General features: G+C 44.5%; 1 protein-coding gene across 1 annotated transcript in view; it reads left to right on the plus strand.

Moving 5' to 3' along the window:
- si:dkey-288a3.2 (protein phosphatase 1 regulatory subunit 37) overlaps window positions 1–16,803 on the plus strand; it is a 58,718-nt gene that overhangs the window by 13,737 nt on the left and 28,178 nt on the right. The window contains exons 3-10 of the mRNA XM_068595449.1: window positions 2,537–2,582; window positions 5,323–5,423; window positions 5,620–5,739; window positions 7,188–7,335; window positions 10,189–10,344; window positions 11,220–11,332; window positions 14,817–14,958; window positions 16,045–16,211. Of these exons, the coding sequence (XP_068451550.1) occupies window positions 2,537–2,582; window positions 5,323–5,423; window positions 5,620–5,739; window positions 7,188–7,335; window positions 10,189–10,344; window positions 11,220–11,332; window positions 14,817–14,958; window positions 16,045–16,211 (993 nt within the window). The remainder of the gene's footprint in view (window positions 1–2,536; window positions 2,583–5,322; window positions 5,424–5,619; window positions 5,740–7,187; window positions 7,336–10,188; window positions 10,345–11,219; window positions 11,333–14,816; window positions 14,959–16,044; window positions 16,212–16,803) is intronic.

A 16,803-nucleotide genomic window follows, 5' to 3' on the forward strand; every position in this document is an offset into this window, starting at 1 on the left:
AGAGTGTGTGTCTCAGTTAAGATGATTACGGGGGGAAATTCAACCACCTCTACCAATTACACACCAGCCTCTTGTATACATAAACAGTGCAATTTATGTCCCATTGATCTGTCTAATTCTTTCAACAGGAGCACATTATGGCCGCCGTCTTTTTGTCTCCCGCCTCGCTCTCCTCTCGGTGGCACGCGAGCGAGCGAGGAAAGCCTTCCAAGTCCTTTTGTGCTCCCGTGTCCCTTTGAACAATGAATCATATTTAGAGGAGAGAGGGAACGAGGAAAGAGGGAACGAGGAGAGAGGGAACGCGGCGAGAAAGAAGGCGGCTGCTCAGGGGAGCCAGCCGGGAGGAGAGGAGGTGGAGGCAGAGCAGCCGGGGTCTGAGGACGGCGTGCGAACAGGGGGCCGGCAGTTTGGGGCCCCGGCGGTTTTGGGCCCCGGCGGTTTGGGGAACGGCGGTTTGGGGCATGGCAGTTATGGGACCCGGCGATTATGGGGCCCGGCGATTATGGGGCCCAGCGGTTATGGGGCCCGGCGGTTTGGGGGCTCGGCGGTTATGGGGCCCGGCGGTCTGGGGGCCCGGCAGCTTGGGGTCCAGGTGGTTTGGGGTCCAGGCGGTTTGGGGTCCAGGCGGTTTGGGGCCCTGTGGTTTTGGGGTCCAGGTAGGTTTGGGGCCCTGTGGTTTTGGGGTCCAGGTAGGTTTGGGGCCCTGTGGTTTTGGGGTCCAGGCGGTTTGGGGCCCTGTGGTTTTGGGGCCCAACAGTCTGGGGCCCCTGAGCGAGACAGGGCAACCCTTTGACTGTGTGTTGCTAAAGAGAAACTAGATTTCTGTTAAGTCTCACTTCATATCATGACGTGATACTGAACGCTAAAAGCAACAAAAAGGCGTACAAGGTGAAAATCTGCTGTCAAACATTAAATATTCATGTCTAAATAAGCAACAATCAGGAAAATAATGTTTGTCATAATCTATTAGGAGTTCATCTCCAGACTCATCTTCATCCTGACTGTGGAGGTCTTCATCACATTTGATTTAAATTATGCTCTAAATCCAATTTTGTTTTTACATATATATATATATATATATATATATATATATATATATATATATATATATATATATATATATATATATATATTCGATTACACAAAAAAGGCCTTTTAACCCTTTGGTTCACGTCCCCACTGTGGAACTAATAATATATGCAACGGACATTTTTTTAAAATCTTCTTATTTTCATATCAAACTCCAATAATGACATGTACTTCCAGAAGCAAGTACCGACTATAATATCTTGTGTTCTCTCCATCCATCAAGCTGTGGACTCCGCATCTCGCTTTGTTCTCAGCCCGCCCACTTTTTTTCCCGGTCCAATCAAATGCTTAGAATTTAATTGTAATCCTTCACCACAGATCACACATATTATATTCTATATATGATATGATATGTTGTCGTGCAGAAAGTCTCTACGCGCTCACATCCACTTCACTGGGACTTGTTAACCCTCCAAAACACTTGTTTAACGTCTTTATGTATAAATATGTAAAACAACAATCAACTTCATAGTAAGGCATTCAACTCAATAACACCTAAACAATATGTTAAGTATGATTTCCATCCTGTGAAAAGTACACACGCACAGGAGGAACCCAGAGACTTCACGTTTTTAATTTGCTCACTTTTGGGGCCCCCTGGTGGCAGCAGGAGGCCTCTAATTAATGCTTCCACCCAGCCCTATTTTAAATGGATATGAAGTTATTGTTTTTTCCTGCATGACAGTTGTCATGCTAAACATCCAGACCGCTCCCTGCCGTGTGTTCTTATGGGACCGTCCTCTAGAGCCTCACGAGGCAACATCTGCAGACCGCCCTCACGCTGCCCTGATCCCTGATCAGCTGTTTCTGATACATATTTCTCTACATATCCATATCCACATCGTCGCTGCAGAGGGAAACCTCCTCCAGGTCAGAGGTGAATCATGCTTATATTGTTTTTTAAAGCAATGTATCAGTGATGCCATGTCACAGAATCTCATGTTACCATCATATGCAGGAGTAGGCTTTAAAAGAAAAATAGAAGAAAAAAAAAACATCTTCCCTTTCCTTGTTTTGCCTGTCAGTCATAAAAAAAAATAATCTGTGTTTTTCCAGCATCCGCACAAATCTGCCACCTCCGGTGATTGATGCAGTCAAATTAGATGTATGTGGAACACTGGCTCTGGCAAATGAACACATCAACTGATGACCAGCTGTTTCTAATTATTATACACTGGTTAATTAGGACGCCGTGTCACCATCAACGGCGGCGGTAAACTGTGTGAAATTCATAATTCATGCTCTGGTCGTCCAATGAGCCTCCCTGATCAAACCGGTACAGCGTGGCATGGATGGAGAGGCCGTGCGGAAAGAGACTGGGGAGGGCGGATGGAGCGCTGCTGCTGCCAAATATCTGCGTGTGTGTGTGTGTGTGTGTGTGTGTGTGTGTGTGTTCGCGCCTTTCCCTCACACCTCCTGCTTCTACCCCTCTCTCTGTCTCTCTCAGCAGGGTGTGTGTGTAGGTGGCGGTGTGAAATGTCTGGATCTCCAAGGTAAGCCCGACGCCTCTCCGTCATTATTAAACATGATTGAGGACTTTATGTGACGTTCACAATGCACCCATTGATTTTGTAATCTTTTACATATTCAATCAAAGTGGACTTGCTGAGAATGAGTAGAAAATGTGTGAGACAATTTGTACAATTTGCACAGAATATAATGATGAAATTGACAGTCAATAACATAGCTTTGCATATTCATGTTTATTTTGGATTCATGCACACTTTGGATTTTGTCTTAAAGGTTTATTTGAAATGAGTGACTTGTATTATATTTATGTGTTTCAAAAACATGCAGAACTTGGAAACTGGAAATGTGCCATAACTCCCAGCGAGGATACTGGGATGTTTTAATGAACAATTCAACTCACTTCTGAGTTTTTGTGATATTATGTTTTTGATATGGTTGTGATTAAATTATGATATATATGCAACAACGCAGAATAAGGCCTATAATAAAATAACACAACCCTTTGAAATATAAAATGTTGTAACCAGGATTGCAGCTCATTCTGGCCTTAATCCAATATTAATCTCAGCCCAGCACGCACTGAAACCTGAATCAGTGCTGAATATTGAGATGAATTATGCATAACTATAAGCATCACTCAGACCTGAGACCAGTTTAAAGACTCACTCTGAACCCAAACGGCAGCGCAGCATTCCACCAAATAAATCCAGTTCAAATTGTAATCCTAAATCTAAATCCAAATCCCAAACTAAATTTAAATGTAGATTTTTGCATTAAACTCGATCTAATCTTAGTTTATATCTGTAGCCTAAATCAAATCAAATGCTAGTCTTAAACTAGACCTAATCTTAGTTTATAAATCCAAACCAAATCTCATGTCTTAAACTCGACCTAATCCCAGATGAAATCCTAAATCCCACCTGAGCCAAAGTCTCCTGACCTTGTGACCCCTGGACAGAGTCCTGGTCTGTAGGTCTCAGACGTAAAAGTAGCAGACACGCGCGCGCAGCAGCAGACACACGCGCCGCCGCGCGGTGGGCGTCACCGCCGTCACGCGCTGATGACATGTGACTGCGGGTGTCGCTGCTGATTATCTTCCCCACGCAGGGCGGATTATGAGCACGTGGTTTCAGATCTGTCCCTCCACCGCACGCCCTCTGCCCGCGCGCAGCTAAGTGATTATTGTTACCAAAAATCATTTTAGAAATAATTATGATAGTAATTATCATTTCCTCTGTCTTGGCCGGGGAGATGAGAATTAACCCGAGAGAGAAAGAGAGGGAGGGGTGGGTGGGGGGACTGAGGGGGGGAGGGGGGGGGAGGGGGGGGGGGGGCAGGGAGGAAGAGAGAGAGAGAGAGAGAGAGAGAGAGAGAGAGAGAGAGAGAGAAGGAGAGGGGGGAGGGGGGGTCCCAGTTGGAAGTGGACTGTGCCTCCTGATCAAGTCGTGTTGAGAGTAATCAGATTATAATCTCACTGCTGTTCCTTCAATGCATCAACACACATCACACTGAAGATGACTTCACAAAGAGTTTCTGCAGTAATCAGATTACAAAATGGTCACAGTGATCCCTGATAATCTCTCCTAAAAGCACAATAATAAGTCTAGAACAACAGGATTAGTGGGGAAAATAATACAAATAAAATAATGCTCAGGTAACATAAATAAATAAAGAGATGAGGAAGAGAGAGAGAGACAGGAATAAAACTAATCCACTTCCATCAGTACAGACGGAAGACCAGAGTGAAGAGTGAACATGGTTGTGAGGAGTGAAAGTCCAAATAACACAACCGTTCATTCGAGAGGACACGTCTGTGCCCCTGTGCATTGTGGGTAAATGTATCACATAGATATGACCAGGGCTCTGCATCTTTGGGAACAAGGAAAGCAAAGGAAAACCAGACACTTAGAAAATGTTCTCTTTTATTTTGAAAAATGTTGAACTAAAAAAGTACTGCATTCAACATCTTAACTATTTAGTATTTAAGATATTATTACACTTCAAGTATATATAAAAGTATATATTAAATATGGTTCCAAAAGTAAAAATGCAAATCAGTCCAATGTCCTGTAGATTATTACTCCATATATGATATATTATGCTGCGATGTTTCAACAATAATAATTATTCACAACTGTTTTGAGGGATGAAGTATTAAAGTAACTTGTACCTGTACTTAAGTGAAAGTACTTAAATTCTACACTTGAGGTTCTGGTAAAAAAAAAGAAAAGAAAACAGTGATGATATAATTTATTTATAAGTATATACTGTCTACATCTATGCATCTACAACATGTATATTCATACAAATGTCAAATTGATACATGTTGAATTGTGACTGTGTAGGTAAAGTAATCAGACTACATTGAGCTGTTGTATGAGTACTTCATTGATTACTGTGTTCTGCTGTAATCAATAAGCCGAGCGCTCACATCTAGAAGTCCAATCACGAGGAACAGCATCCTATTCTTCTAGCTGTCATTACTTCTCTTGCTGTGTTTCTCATTAAGTCTCAGAACTTTATTAAAAGAAAACACACACACACACACACACACACACACACACACACACACACACACACACACACACACAGAGAGAGATCAACTTTTACCATGAAGGAAGTTGTTTTGTCCTGATTTCTGCTGAAATGTTCTTTTCAGGAAGAAAGAAAAAAAAGGGAAAAGCGCATTTAGAGCCGTGCAATTTTGCCTGTTAGCAAACAGCCTTCCAATTATCTTGCGTTTGATTGCTTGCCTCTATCAAGGTGAGCGATTAGACCAGCGCTCCTGTGAAGCTCTGGAAGTCGTTCTGAAATCGCTGCACTTTGATTTCATCAATCTGCAGGCAGCCCAACTGGAAGAAAATGTGAGTTTTATGAGCAAAACTTATTTTCCTCATCTTCGCTCTTCCAATACAGTTTCATATTCAGGCCTTCCCGCTGTATCAGATTAGAGGCTATTTTTTTCCTTCCAAAAGAACTTTATAACATTTCTGTCAAATTTGGCGCCCTGCTTTCTTCATTTTTTTTCCTCCCTCCCTATATTTTTTTCTTCTCTTGCAGGGAGCATCGTCCTTGCTGGATATGATTTTGTACTATGAATCTACAACCCATCTTGACATGTCTGACAACAGCAGTATGGGAACATTGTGTTGGAGGGCCCTCGCTCATTTGATAAAGCAGGTTGGCTGACGCCGTGGAATAGTAATCTTTTTCTTGTAGGCTTTCTCTGGGGGATAATGTACATCCTGGAAAGTGAGTTTGTTGCACATTACACGCTTTTTGAAGATGCAGGGCAGAGCAAACCGGGTGAGAAGTTCTCCCACTGTGAACACGAGCATAAACACATCAAAAACACACACCGCCGCACGCAGCATCACTGCAGCATCACAGATAGCATTAGCAGCATAACTGATTAGCTGTGGGGGAGGTGGGAGGTGGGAGGAGGGCGATGTTACCAGCGACTGACTTACGTGTCTGTGCGATCAAAGCGGGCCAGGATGAAGGAACACAATGCGAGACTTGGAGCATGACCTCCAGTTAAGATTATATTTTTCACAAATGTGAGCTCTCTCTCTCTCTCTCTCTCTCTCTCTCTCTCTCTCTCTCTCTCTCTCTCTCTCTCTCTCTCTCTCTCTCTCTGAAATAAACTTACTTTCAAACACTTTTCTCCCTGTTTTTGGGAAGCGGTCCTTTGGCATTGTGCGGCGCTGACATTAGCTTCATCATGCTCAATGTGCTGTCTGACGTTTGGAGGGCAACTCGCTCCAAGCAGAGCACCAGGGCCACTGTAGGTAAAACATATCATAATTACAGTCACTCTGTTTATTGTTCATACATTCATTGTTAAATGTTAAATGTTGTGCACCTCAAATTCCTTGTATGTGAAAACATACATGGCAATACATAGTTCTGATTCTGATAGTCAAAGAAAAATTTAGAGATTGAAACTCCCAAATGTATGAGATTATAAAGTCAGGAATTTATGAGGAAATAATGGTGGAGTTAAAAACCACGGTGACGCCATCTGTCTGAATGTTCCAGGTCCTAAAGGAGTGACACAAAGGTCCTGAAAGATACGTGTACCTGTTTTCTTTCATGTTCTCTCATGATCAAAAGTAAAAAATGTAGAAGACCCTACAAGAAAGTAAACTTTAGAGACTTTATAATATTGCATATCTTTATGATAAATACATATAGCTAAACACAGGAAAAAGTATATCCGCGAAATAGGAGGTAAAGTAAGGACAACTAGCTGCGGTAATGTTGCTAACTAGCAGCTAGCCTCATGCCTCCACCATTAACCAAGAATCCACACACGGACAAGTCGTAATTAAAGTAAATCGAAGTGGTAAATGATTTAAAAGTCTCATATTGTGGAAAGTGAGATGTTCCAGTCCTCAGCTCGCCTTCTGCACGAGAGGAGCGATAGTGACGCTCTTTCTTCCTCCTTACGTTGTTCTGACATTCTGATACGCTTCCAACTGTTTCTCTGTGTCCACTGTGTGTTTGTTTCAGTGTGTGTTTGTGTTCACTGTGTGTTTGTTTCAGAGTCTGTGTCTGTGTGTGTGTTTCAGAGTGTGCGTCTGTGTGTTTGTTTCAGAGTGTGTGTCTGTGTGTGTGTGTTTCAGAGTGTGCGTCTGTGCAGACTGGACGTGTGTAACGTCCCTGTGGTTGACTACCCGGCTCAGTGTCTATCTAAAGCTCTGCGGACCAGCCGGCTCACAGTGCTGCACCTTCACAACGCCCAGCTCAGTGGCATGCCACTATACACACTAGGTATGACACACACACACACACACACACACACACACACACACACACACACACACACACACACACACACACACACACACAGGTCCCCCTCATTGAACACTCCTGATCTTTTGCTTTTATTTGTTTCATCATGTTTTTGCACATGGACTGTGACTGTAAATTCAAGTGTGCCTGCATGCATCGACAAATGACTCTGTGTGTGTGTGTGTGTGTGTGTGTGTGTGTGTGTGTGCGTGTGTGTGTGTGTGTGTGTGTGTGTGTGTCCTGTGGCCAGCAGGACCAGATTTTGACCTGTGACCCTCTCTGCAGGTTTGGACCAGGATTACAGTTCTAATCTCTTACCTGTCACTTTACACACCGCTACACACATCTATAAATGCTGTGGCAGCCAGGACACACACACACACACACACACACACACACACACACACACACACACACACACACACACACACACACACACACACATTCTCTATACACTAACAAAAATATAAATAGCCAGATGAATAGACTTTTTGTCGTCGTATTTGATCTCCATACTCTACCAGTCATACTAAACACACATGCTACCACACACACACTCACACACATACAGCAAAGACACACTGAAATAATTTTCTCGAAATGATGATTTCAATTGACATAAACAAAACAGAAAAAGCTCATCCACTTCAGCGAGGTCCTCTCTGACCTTCATTGATTGGCTGCTGTGCTGTCTCTGAACAGTATCCGTGGCGATGGAGGAGGCGAATGGGGGAGTGCGATATCGGAAGGGTCACATGACCCACACCCACACACATCCTCAATTAATGGATGTAAATAACAACACATAAATACTTGAGCCATGGGCGATGGCTGATGGACACACACATACGGACATTTTTTATAAAAAAAAACAATATTCTTTTAGTTCTTGTACTTGACCAGATGTCATGGTAAAAAAAACCCTGTTTTGTGTTCTTTGTTGGGACAAAAATCTCAGTGAACGCAGCCTCTCATCTCCTCTCAGCTGGGAGCAAACAGGACCAAGTGGACGCAGTATGCTGCCCACTCTTCACGACGGCAACTTGCTCCTCCAACATTTTCTGCCATTTTCTGGATCTCTTTGATATTTTAGGGTCTCACAACAACCCCCCACCCCCCTCTCCCTCCGTGCACATCTCTCATCCCACCCCATCCTCTCTGCCTTAGCCGAGCCCAGCGCCACCTCCCCTCTTTCCCTCCCTGGCGGGGGGTCCCGGCTGAGGATCATTGCCTTCGATCGGAGGGGCCTCTGATTGCAGGATTGGGCGCTCGCGGCGGAGTTGACCAGATCAATCCCACCGATTCCACCATTTGGGTCCCACTGTGCCTGATGACAATGTTGGCATTCCACATGCAGCCCAACAGCCTTGATCAAATCTGCCGCATCGATCTGGATGCGAAGGGCAGTGAGGGCCCGGGCAACACGGACACATGTGTACCGCAGTACAGTACACAGTACACAAATAAATATAAATACAAGATGTATCTCCTAAACACCATCAAATATGTGAGCAAAGTGACAAGATCTTTATGATTGGCATTTGTAAGAGAGGGCCGTGGAAGTGGACTCGTGTTTTTTAAGGTCCCCTGTGCTGAGTCACCACCCTGGCTCCAACAATGGCGTGTTCATTGTTCATGAGCGAATGCCACTTGATCTGTACCGCAGTAATTGCAGCAGGCGGTGAGTCCTGCTGTGCTTCGTTTTCATGCTCAACTTCACTCGCCATCAATCAGTCTATCGCAGTTACAACCTTAAGGCCCCGTGTTTGGCTTCTCAGAGGACATACAGGGATGGATCATATCTAATATCTATTTACAAAGATCTACATATATATATATATATATATATATATATATATATATATATATATATATATATATATATATATATATATATATATATTAATTGGGGGGGCAGCTGGTTCTGTCTAAAGTTAGAGGAACACATCTCCGTACACTCCAGCCCTCATCACCGCTGTCTTCTCTTTTGTTGTGAGTTTATAGACAGACATATGCCTTCGATCATTTTACCTTCCAGCCAGGAGCTTCGACAGCTGTGTGTAACATGTGGGAGCGTCACATTATCCCAGTGACAAGGACCCAGTCCCCAACTGGCTTCCCATCAACGACCACTGCTCCGCTCAGCTAACGGCTCAGGATACTCCCTCAGCTCAGAATAACTTCACGATACAAAACGTGCTCAGCAGTGTTTACCCAATGGTTAGGTTGCACATCTAACCCGTTCTCACTCCCAGCTCCTCAAATAGCGACGCTTGGTCAGCAGCCAACACCAGCAGCCGGCACCAGCGCACCAAAGCTACGTTTAGAGCACCGGCCCTTCCGACGCCGATGTAAACCCATCTATTATTAGACGCTCAGAGCAACTGACGTGTGAAGAGCAAGTCTACTTGGGAGGAAGTCGAGGAACCTCGAGCGTCATAGTTTGAAGTTTATGGCCACTGACCCAGAGGTTTTGATGGGTTGAGAATGAAAACTCACATCTCAACGTCCACGGTTAGAGCCCGGCAGGGAGGCATTTGTCCCATGTGATATTAAGACAGCCAGAAATTACCTGCCTCGCACAACTTGCTGACACACCAATTTCATTAAATATAGATTTTTCCAAACAGAGAAGCACTGACAGAGTTGATTTAGTATTTATTAATCAAACAAATTACACAAATCTTAAAGTCACGCTATATGTCTGCCAGTATTTGTCTGTCGAACTAAATCAAAAGTTTGAGTTGCGGGATTGTACTTTAATTTAGTAATGTAAATGTTGGGTCCAGTGGCTTATCTTCTGTTATTCTCTTCTTTTGTCGCTGATTGTAGTTGGAGCACTGAAGTCCAACAAGTCTTTGAAGGAGCTCCACCTCACCAACAACCTGCTGAACAGCTACCAGGATGCCCTGCATCTGGGAGACCTCCTGCGCTACAACACCACTATACAGACAATAGAGCTCAGCAGCAATGTTGTTGCAGATGCTGGTAAGATGTTCTTTTTTCAGTCTTTATGCTAAACTAAGCTAACCATGTGTGGTATAAGCATGCTAAACTAAGCTAACCATGTGTGGTATAAGCATGCTAAACTAAGCTAACCATGTGTGGTATAAGCATGCTTCTGTAAATTAAGTAAAAATATCTCTGAAATGAGAGCTGCTGTCTTGACAGTATTTAGAGCCAGGGTCTGCGGTAGCCACGTTGTGAGAGCAATAGAAAGCATCCTGACTGCAGACATTACACACTGCATGGGATGTGCACGGCCCAGGACAGGAGGACTCTGCAGCTCTGATTAAAACATCACTAGTACCATCTCTTGAGCATCAGGGATGTTGCTGACAAGAGGAGCCTGAGAGGAGCTAAAGGGATATTAAAATAATAAGTGTAGTTCCCAGAACGTTGCACCTAAGGCAAACATTTCTCACTGCGAAATGGATTTCCACATTTTCATGATTTACATTGTGTGAATGAGAGGCAGAGCACATGTTCACAGAAGTTGTTTGCAATTGAGACACGTAATCTCATTAATCATTAGTAACACTTTGGCAGCCCTTGTTTAGTTTCTGCTCATTAAAGAATGACCTGACTAACTTGGCTTGCCAGCAGCTTACAAGGAAACACAGCAGAGCTCCAGGATAGGTAAACACAGGGGAAGGGGGTCCTCTAACTTTGCAGACATGCAAAGTCCAGCTTTAAGATAGGAAAAGGTTAAGCATATAGCAACTCTCAATTGTTACTGGAGTTCCATCATTGTTACCAAACATCCTTCAGAGCCGTTTAGCTTACAAATGCAAAGCAAGTCACCTGAACCTGCTAGTTACCATAAGTTAATGTTGATGTGTTGTGTTTTATTCTCTCTGCAGGTTTGGAGGAGCTGTGTGATGGTCTGAGGGCGCAGACGGCCGGTGTGAGGGTTTTACTGCTGAGGAACAACCAGATCACTGCCGATGGAATGGTCCATCTGGCTAAGGCTCTGGTGAGGATCACAGACCAGCTTTTAGTTTGGAACAAAAGATATTAATGCCAATGTCAGCATAAGCATTAATATATTCCACAGAACAGACCTTTTCTTTTCCCAATGGACCTCAGAAACTTCAGTCTCAGTGCAGTTTTCCTCACCAGGTAACAAAGGAATACTCCTTTCACAAAACGACCATTTGTATATCTGTTATCACTTTGTGGTACCTTGAGTTGTTTTTCTCTCATGCCTCCATCGTGATCTGAGAATCCAAACAAAGAGAAAGGTCTTGATGAATAGAAATAATTGAGGCCGCATCTCGCGACGGCAAAACTATCATCAAAACATCCGTTTCAAAAGCTCTATAATCCAAGTCACTATCCCGCCAAATCTCCTTCCTAAAATAACTTGTAAATTTAAGGGGAAATGATTTGTTCCAGGGGCTACTTGACTTTTTTGTTGAACCCTAAAGGGATGAATAGATTTGTTCCTTGTGCTATTCTAACGTAAGTGGTGCGGGACAACATCCACAGCCCTCATTCCATGCTCAATTTATTTCAAAGTTTATCTAAAGCTAACATGAGGCTTCTAATGGGTAATAACAGAGATACAGTCTTTGTGTTACTGTCCATCTGCCGCAGCTCGGCAAGGACACATTACAGGGGAGGAGACGGAGAGAGGGAAGAATCTCAGGATCACATATCACACTCAATCCCATCTTGTCAGGCTTTATGTAGTCCATTTGTGTCCGGTTAGCTGGAGCACGGACCGATGAGTGTGAGGAGCTACCGGCAGCTCGGGGTGTATGTTTGTGTGTGTGTGTACGTGTGTGTGTGTGTGTGTTTGTGACACGATGCAATTAACTCCTCCCTTGACTCCGGCTCAGTCCGCGACACACCCGGCTGCAGTGTAACCCCCATCCTCAAGACACCTTGACTTGACGCTGACACCATGAGCAATTTCCGGCCCTTCTCAAATTTTCCCTTCCTGACAAAAATACTGGAATGCGTCGTTCGAGCCATTTCAAGCTGGTTTCCGCTCACAGCCTTTTCTCAAAGTCACCATGACCTCATCCTCCCCTCAGACGCTGGCCACCTCGACATTTTCATTCTCCTCGATCTCACTGCAGCCTTCAACACCATCAACCACAGCATCCTTCTCTCCCATCTCGAATCATCCCTTAACATCACCGGATCTGCTCTCTCCTGGCTCACACCATATCTAACAAACAGACAATTCATCAGCATCAGCAGCTGGACCGCCTCCACCGCTCCTCTCTCTCAAGGCGTCCCCCAGGGTTTGGTGCTTGGTCCTCTTCTGTTCCTCTACCTGTTCCCTCATGGCAACATTATAGGCCAACATGGTCTCCTCTTCCACTGTTACGCCGATGATGTCAAGCTCTACATCTCCAAAAAGGCCATTACCTGCTCACTCCACTCTGACCGACTGCCTCACTGACATTAAATCATGGATGCAAACCAATTTTCCTAAACTATAAATCTGACATGATCATCATCGATCCCAAACACTAAAACCAGGCACAACTTCTGCCTCACCATCGACAACAGCAACCTCTCCTTTGAACACCACGTCAAACAAATTACCATAACTTCCTTTTTTCACTTAAAAAACATAGCTTGACTGTTGGCACACTCCCGTTACCGTGATCACATCAGCCCTGTTTTCTAAAACCTCCACTGGCTCCCTATCCCACAACGGATCCAATACACAGTCCATAATCAGGCCCCCCCTACCTCACCGACTTGCTCCCCCCCAATTTATTATTATTGTTATCATAATGCTTCTAACAGTAGTAGCAGCAGTAGCATCAGTTCTATCAGACCTGGAGAGTATTTCTGCGTCGAATGAAGAACAACACTGAAGGCTGTATTCAAAGGAAGGGATGTGTTTGCTCCGGCTTCTCAGAGTCCCAAACCGGTTATTTCTGACCCTAAAGTGATCACAGCGGCCCGCTTTGTTAACCCAGTTAAACTGTCCAACTGGTACCTGCTTCCTTTATATATATTGCGGTGGCCTTATCCAGAGAGAGCCCTCCCCTCAGAAAAAGTCCCGCCTCCACTCGTTTCACTGTACACTCTCCTAATAACATGCATTCCTTCCGCCTGATTGGCAGCATAAACTGCACCTTCCTGTCATGTGAGTGGCGACTGTGTAAGTCAAAAGGCTAGAAATTAAAGGCCTGCCACGTACACACACGCACACACACACACAAACACACACACACACACACACACACACACACACTTCCCCTGTCTCCTCCAATGTTACCAAAAGAAGGAACAGTTTGATTAAATAATAGATGCGCGTTAAGGAGGGGTGCTCATGCGGCCTGCCAGTCACGGGGATAAGTAGATGTCCTCGCAGGCCGTAATGATGATAATTAGACCCGTAGCTGGTCGTGTCGAATATGATGACGAGGAGAGCTGTTATTAACCTTTCTGGTTTTCCTCTCTGTCTTCGTCGGCTTCTTTTGAAGAACTACAACTGAGGGGAGCAAATGTGGGCCAAAATTCACTTGCAGGTGTAAAATTTGGAGAATGATTTCAAGGTTTACTCTTAAAAAATGAATAAAAATGAAACTCTGAGGTGAGTATGTCATGCAGGACGCTTGTTTTGTTTCCTACTTTGTGAGTTCCTCTGTTTTTTTGTTTGAAGCCAGCATGTCATGTGTGAAAGCATACTGTGTTTTTGGTGGTTTCACACTCTTACCCCCCTCAAACTTCTCACTCCAACCCTCCTGTGGTTTACGTTTGACAGGCTTCAACCATGCTCGACTCTCACACACTCTCAACCACGCAGTCGCCTCTTTAATTGTCTGCTATTATCCCTCGTGCATATCCATCTGAGATGCTCTTCCTCCCTCTCCTCCTCCCCTCTTCACCGGAGAAGCTCCTCGCCACGCGTTGGATGTGGCGCTGCCCCTGTGTGTGCCGGGGAAATAAAGGGGGGGGGGGACCCTCTCAAGTGTGTTGGTTGTCACCGTGGTGCAAATTAACTCCAAAAAGAAGAGGCTCTCCGGGTCTGTCTGTTGCCTTCCTGGCTTCCTTTCCGCCCCCGCGCTCCCTTCTCTCTTCAGATCGCTGACCAGAGGAGTTTAACAAGGGTGGCGAGGCGAGGGGGCAACCGAGGAGGAGTGGGCGGCGCGTTCCTCTTCAAGCTGTTGGGCAACGTGGGCCTCTTGTGCCCCAGACACCCCCAGCTTTACGCGCCAGCTAATCAACCTTCAACGCTAATGTGGCTCTGGAGAGTGGAAACAGAAGTTCTGAGCATTGAACATGAGAGGAAACAGTTTTGAAAAGGAATAATAATCACCGCGTAATAATAATGATGACTAAAACTTCTCAGCCTTTTCACACTGGAAGTATCCGCCGCACAGCGTTGAGCGCTCCGTTGTGGCGGTAGAGTCAGAGAAAAGCAGTGACGGTGGTTCCAGTCCCAACAGTGTGTAGAGCTTAACGTGGGGGTGGATGCTGTTTTTCAGCCCGTGCTGAAGGTCCTGCAGGTCCTGGATTTGGGCGAGAACCTCCTGGGGAACGAGGGCATGCAGGTGATCAGGGAGCCTCTGATGGCGAACTGCTCGCTGCTGCAGCTGGGCCTGGCGCAGGCCGACATCACGTGTGAAGGTACAACCATACATGTGCGGTTTGCGTGTTTGTGATTCTATTTGAAGGTGACACACCGTACAGACCGGGTCCATTCTGATATATGATGTAAAACTATATAATTTAGGAATAATTTTGTTAAATATGGTTCATGACTTTGGGTTCATATCCTTCATATTTTTGAAAAGGACTAGAAAAGCAACCAACAAATCATTATTTTAATGATGAAATCAACTACTTATTTGTGTTTTGTATGTTACCTTTAGTTTACCAGAAATCCCCCAAAACTGTTAATATGTTAATACAAAAATTAGGGCAAGGCATGTTAACGTGTTATGAACGCGTTAACACAGCAATCCATTAATATTTTAATTATTCTATCGTGGCGTTAACAGCATTTTTTCTTTTTTTTTTGCATTGGGAGACTTTACGTTACACAGCATTGATGCAGCACAGTGAGCATGTGAGCCTCCAGACGCTCCGTCGTCAGGAGGAAACACAAGTGACTGTTGCTCTCACTGAGACTACTGGACATCGCTGTAACACACTTATCTCAGATTACAGTTACAGTTTGTAGCGTAGCCCTTCGACAGACGGTCTTTAAAGACCGTAGTTTTAGCCTAAACGGCGCACTGTGCTACTACCATTTCTATTCCATTTCTACTCCGTTTCCCTCCTTCAAGCACCTTATCTCAAAACATGAAACCAGATACATTTTACTCATGCAGACAAAAAACATGCAACAATAACAACCAAATTGATTGCCAAAACGTTTCTTCAAACTTTAGAACACATATTGAGTTACTTATACAGTTTATTATGTTACACAGAAAAATCATGCGATTAATCAGTTAAGTCTGTTCAACTTTGCCAAGCCCTAACAAAAATATATTTAAAAACAGTCAAGCGGCCACTGCAATGTCCCAGACACAAAGCTGGCGTTTATAAGAAGCTTGCTCTGTCCCACAAAACAAACCCAAAGGAATTGAGTGTTCGGTGTGTTCTTCATGGTTGCTCGCCAAGAGAGTTTTCCAAGATCAAACTAGCCCAGCCAGCTACTACGCCAGCCCACTCTAACGTCTAATGTCCACGTTTCCTCTGCTGAAGGTGCTGTGGCATTGGCAGAGTTCCTCGCAGAGAGTCGTCAGATTCAGCAGCTGGACCTCCGTCAGAACGAAGTGAAGGTTGGAGGCCTGATGGCCTTGTGTCTGGCCCTGAGGATCAACCGGTCTCTTGGTAGCCTGGAGTTGGACCACATGCCTCCACAGGAGCAGGTAGGGGCATCTATCATTGTTGGTTACAGATCTGAATCCTCTGAAACACAGGTCGCAATGATGTAGGCCGAGCAGTACTGTTGGTAGTTGCATGGTCTTATATGCTCTACGCTACAGTTAGCATGTTTCCTTAGAGGTGAGCTGGGTAATTAACCAGCAATTTGGCAAACTGTGGGCCAACTATTTATAAGCAAAATCAGGGCCACTGCTGTTCCAGAGCTTTCCACCGTGTCACACGTTATTAGTTCGCCAAGTAGTCAGGGACTGGTTATGCAGCCGTCATTGGAAACAAACGCTGGATAGGGGATTGACAGTCCCCTCGCTTTGCGTCACACACGTCTAAACCACGGCGCCGCTGCCAGGAGCTTCTCACAGGATGCTGATTGGTCCGTATCACTGGTAGTCTTCACGCGCTGTGGCTTTTTTGATTAATTTCCAAGAAAACTGTTGTTTTTGTCTTGAATATATTAACACAGAACACAAATATTACACAGTAAAAAAGCCATATCATTTCTTCCCGGTATTTTAAGGTAGATTGTTCTAAAATTTGCGTATAAAGGCATCAACCAATCACATTGTATTACTGTCTTAC

The sequence above is a fragment of the Clinocottus analis genome, unplaced genomic scaffold, assembly GCF_023055335.1.
Source record: "Clinocottus analis isolate CAN_PGR_092001 unplaced genomic scaffold, fCliAna1.0.p SCAF_30, whole genome shotgun sequence".
Taxonomy (NCBI): domain Eukaryota; kingdom Metazoa; phylum Chordata; class Actinopteri; order Perciformes; family Cottidae; genus Clinocottus; species Clinocottus analis.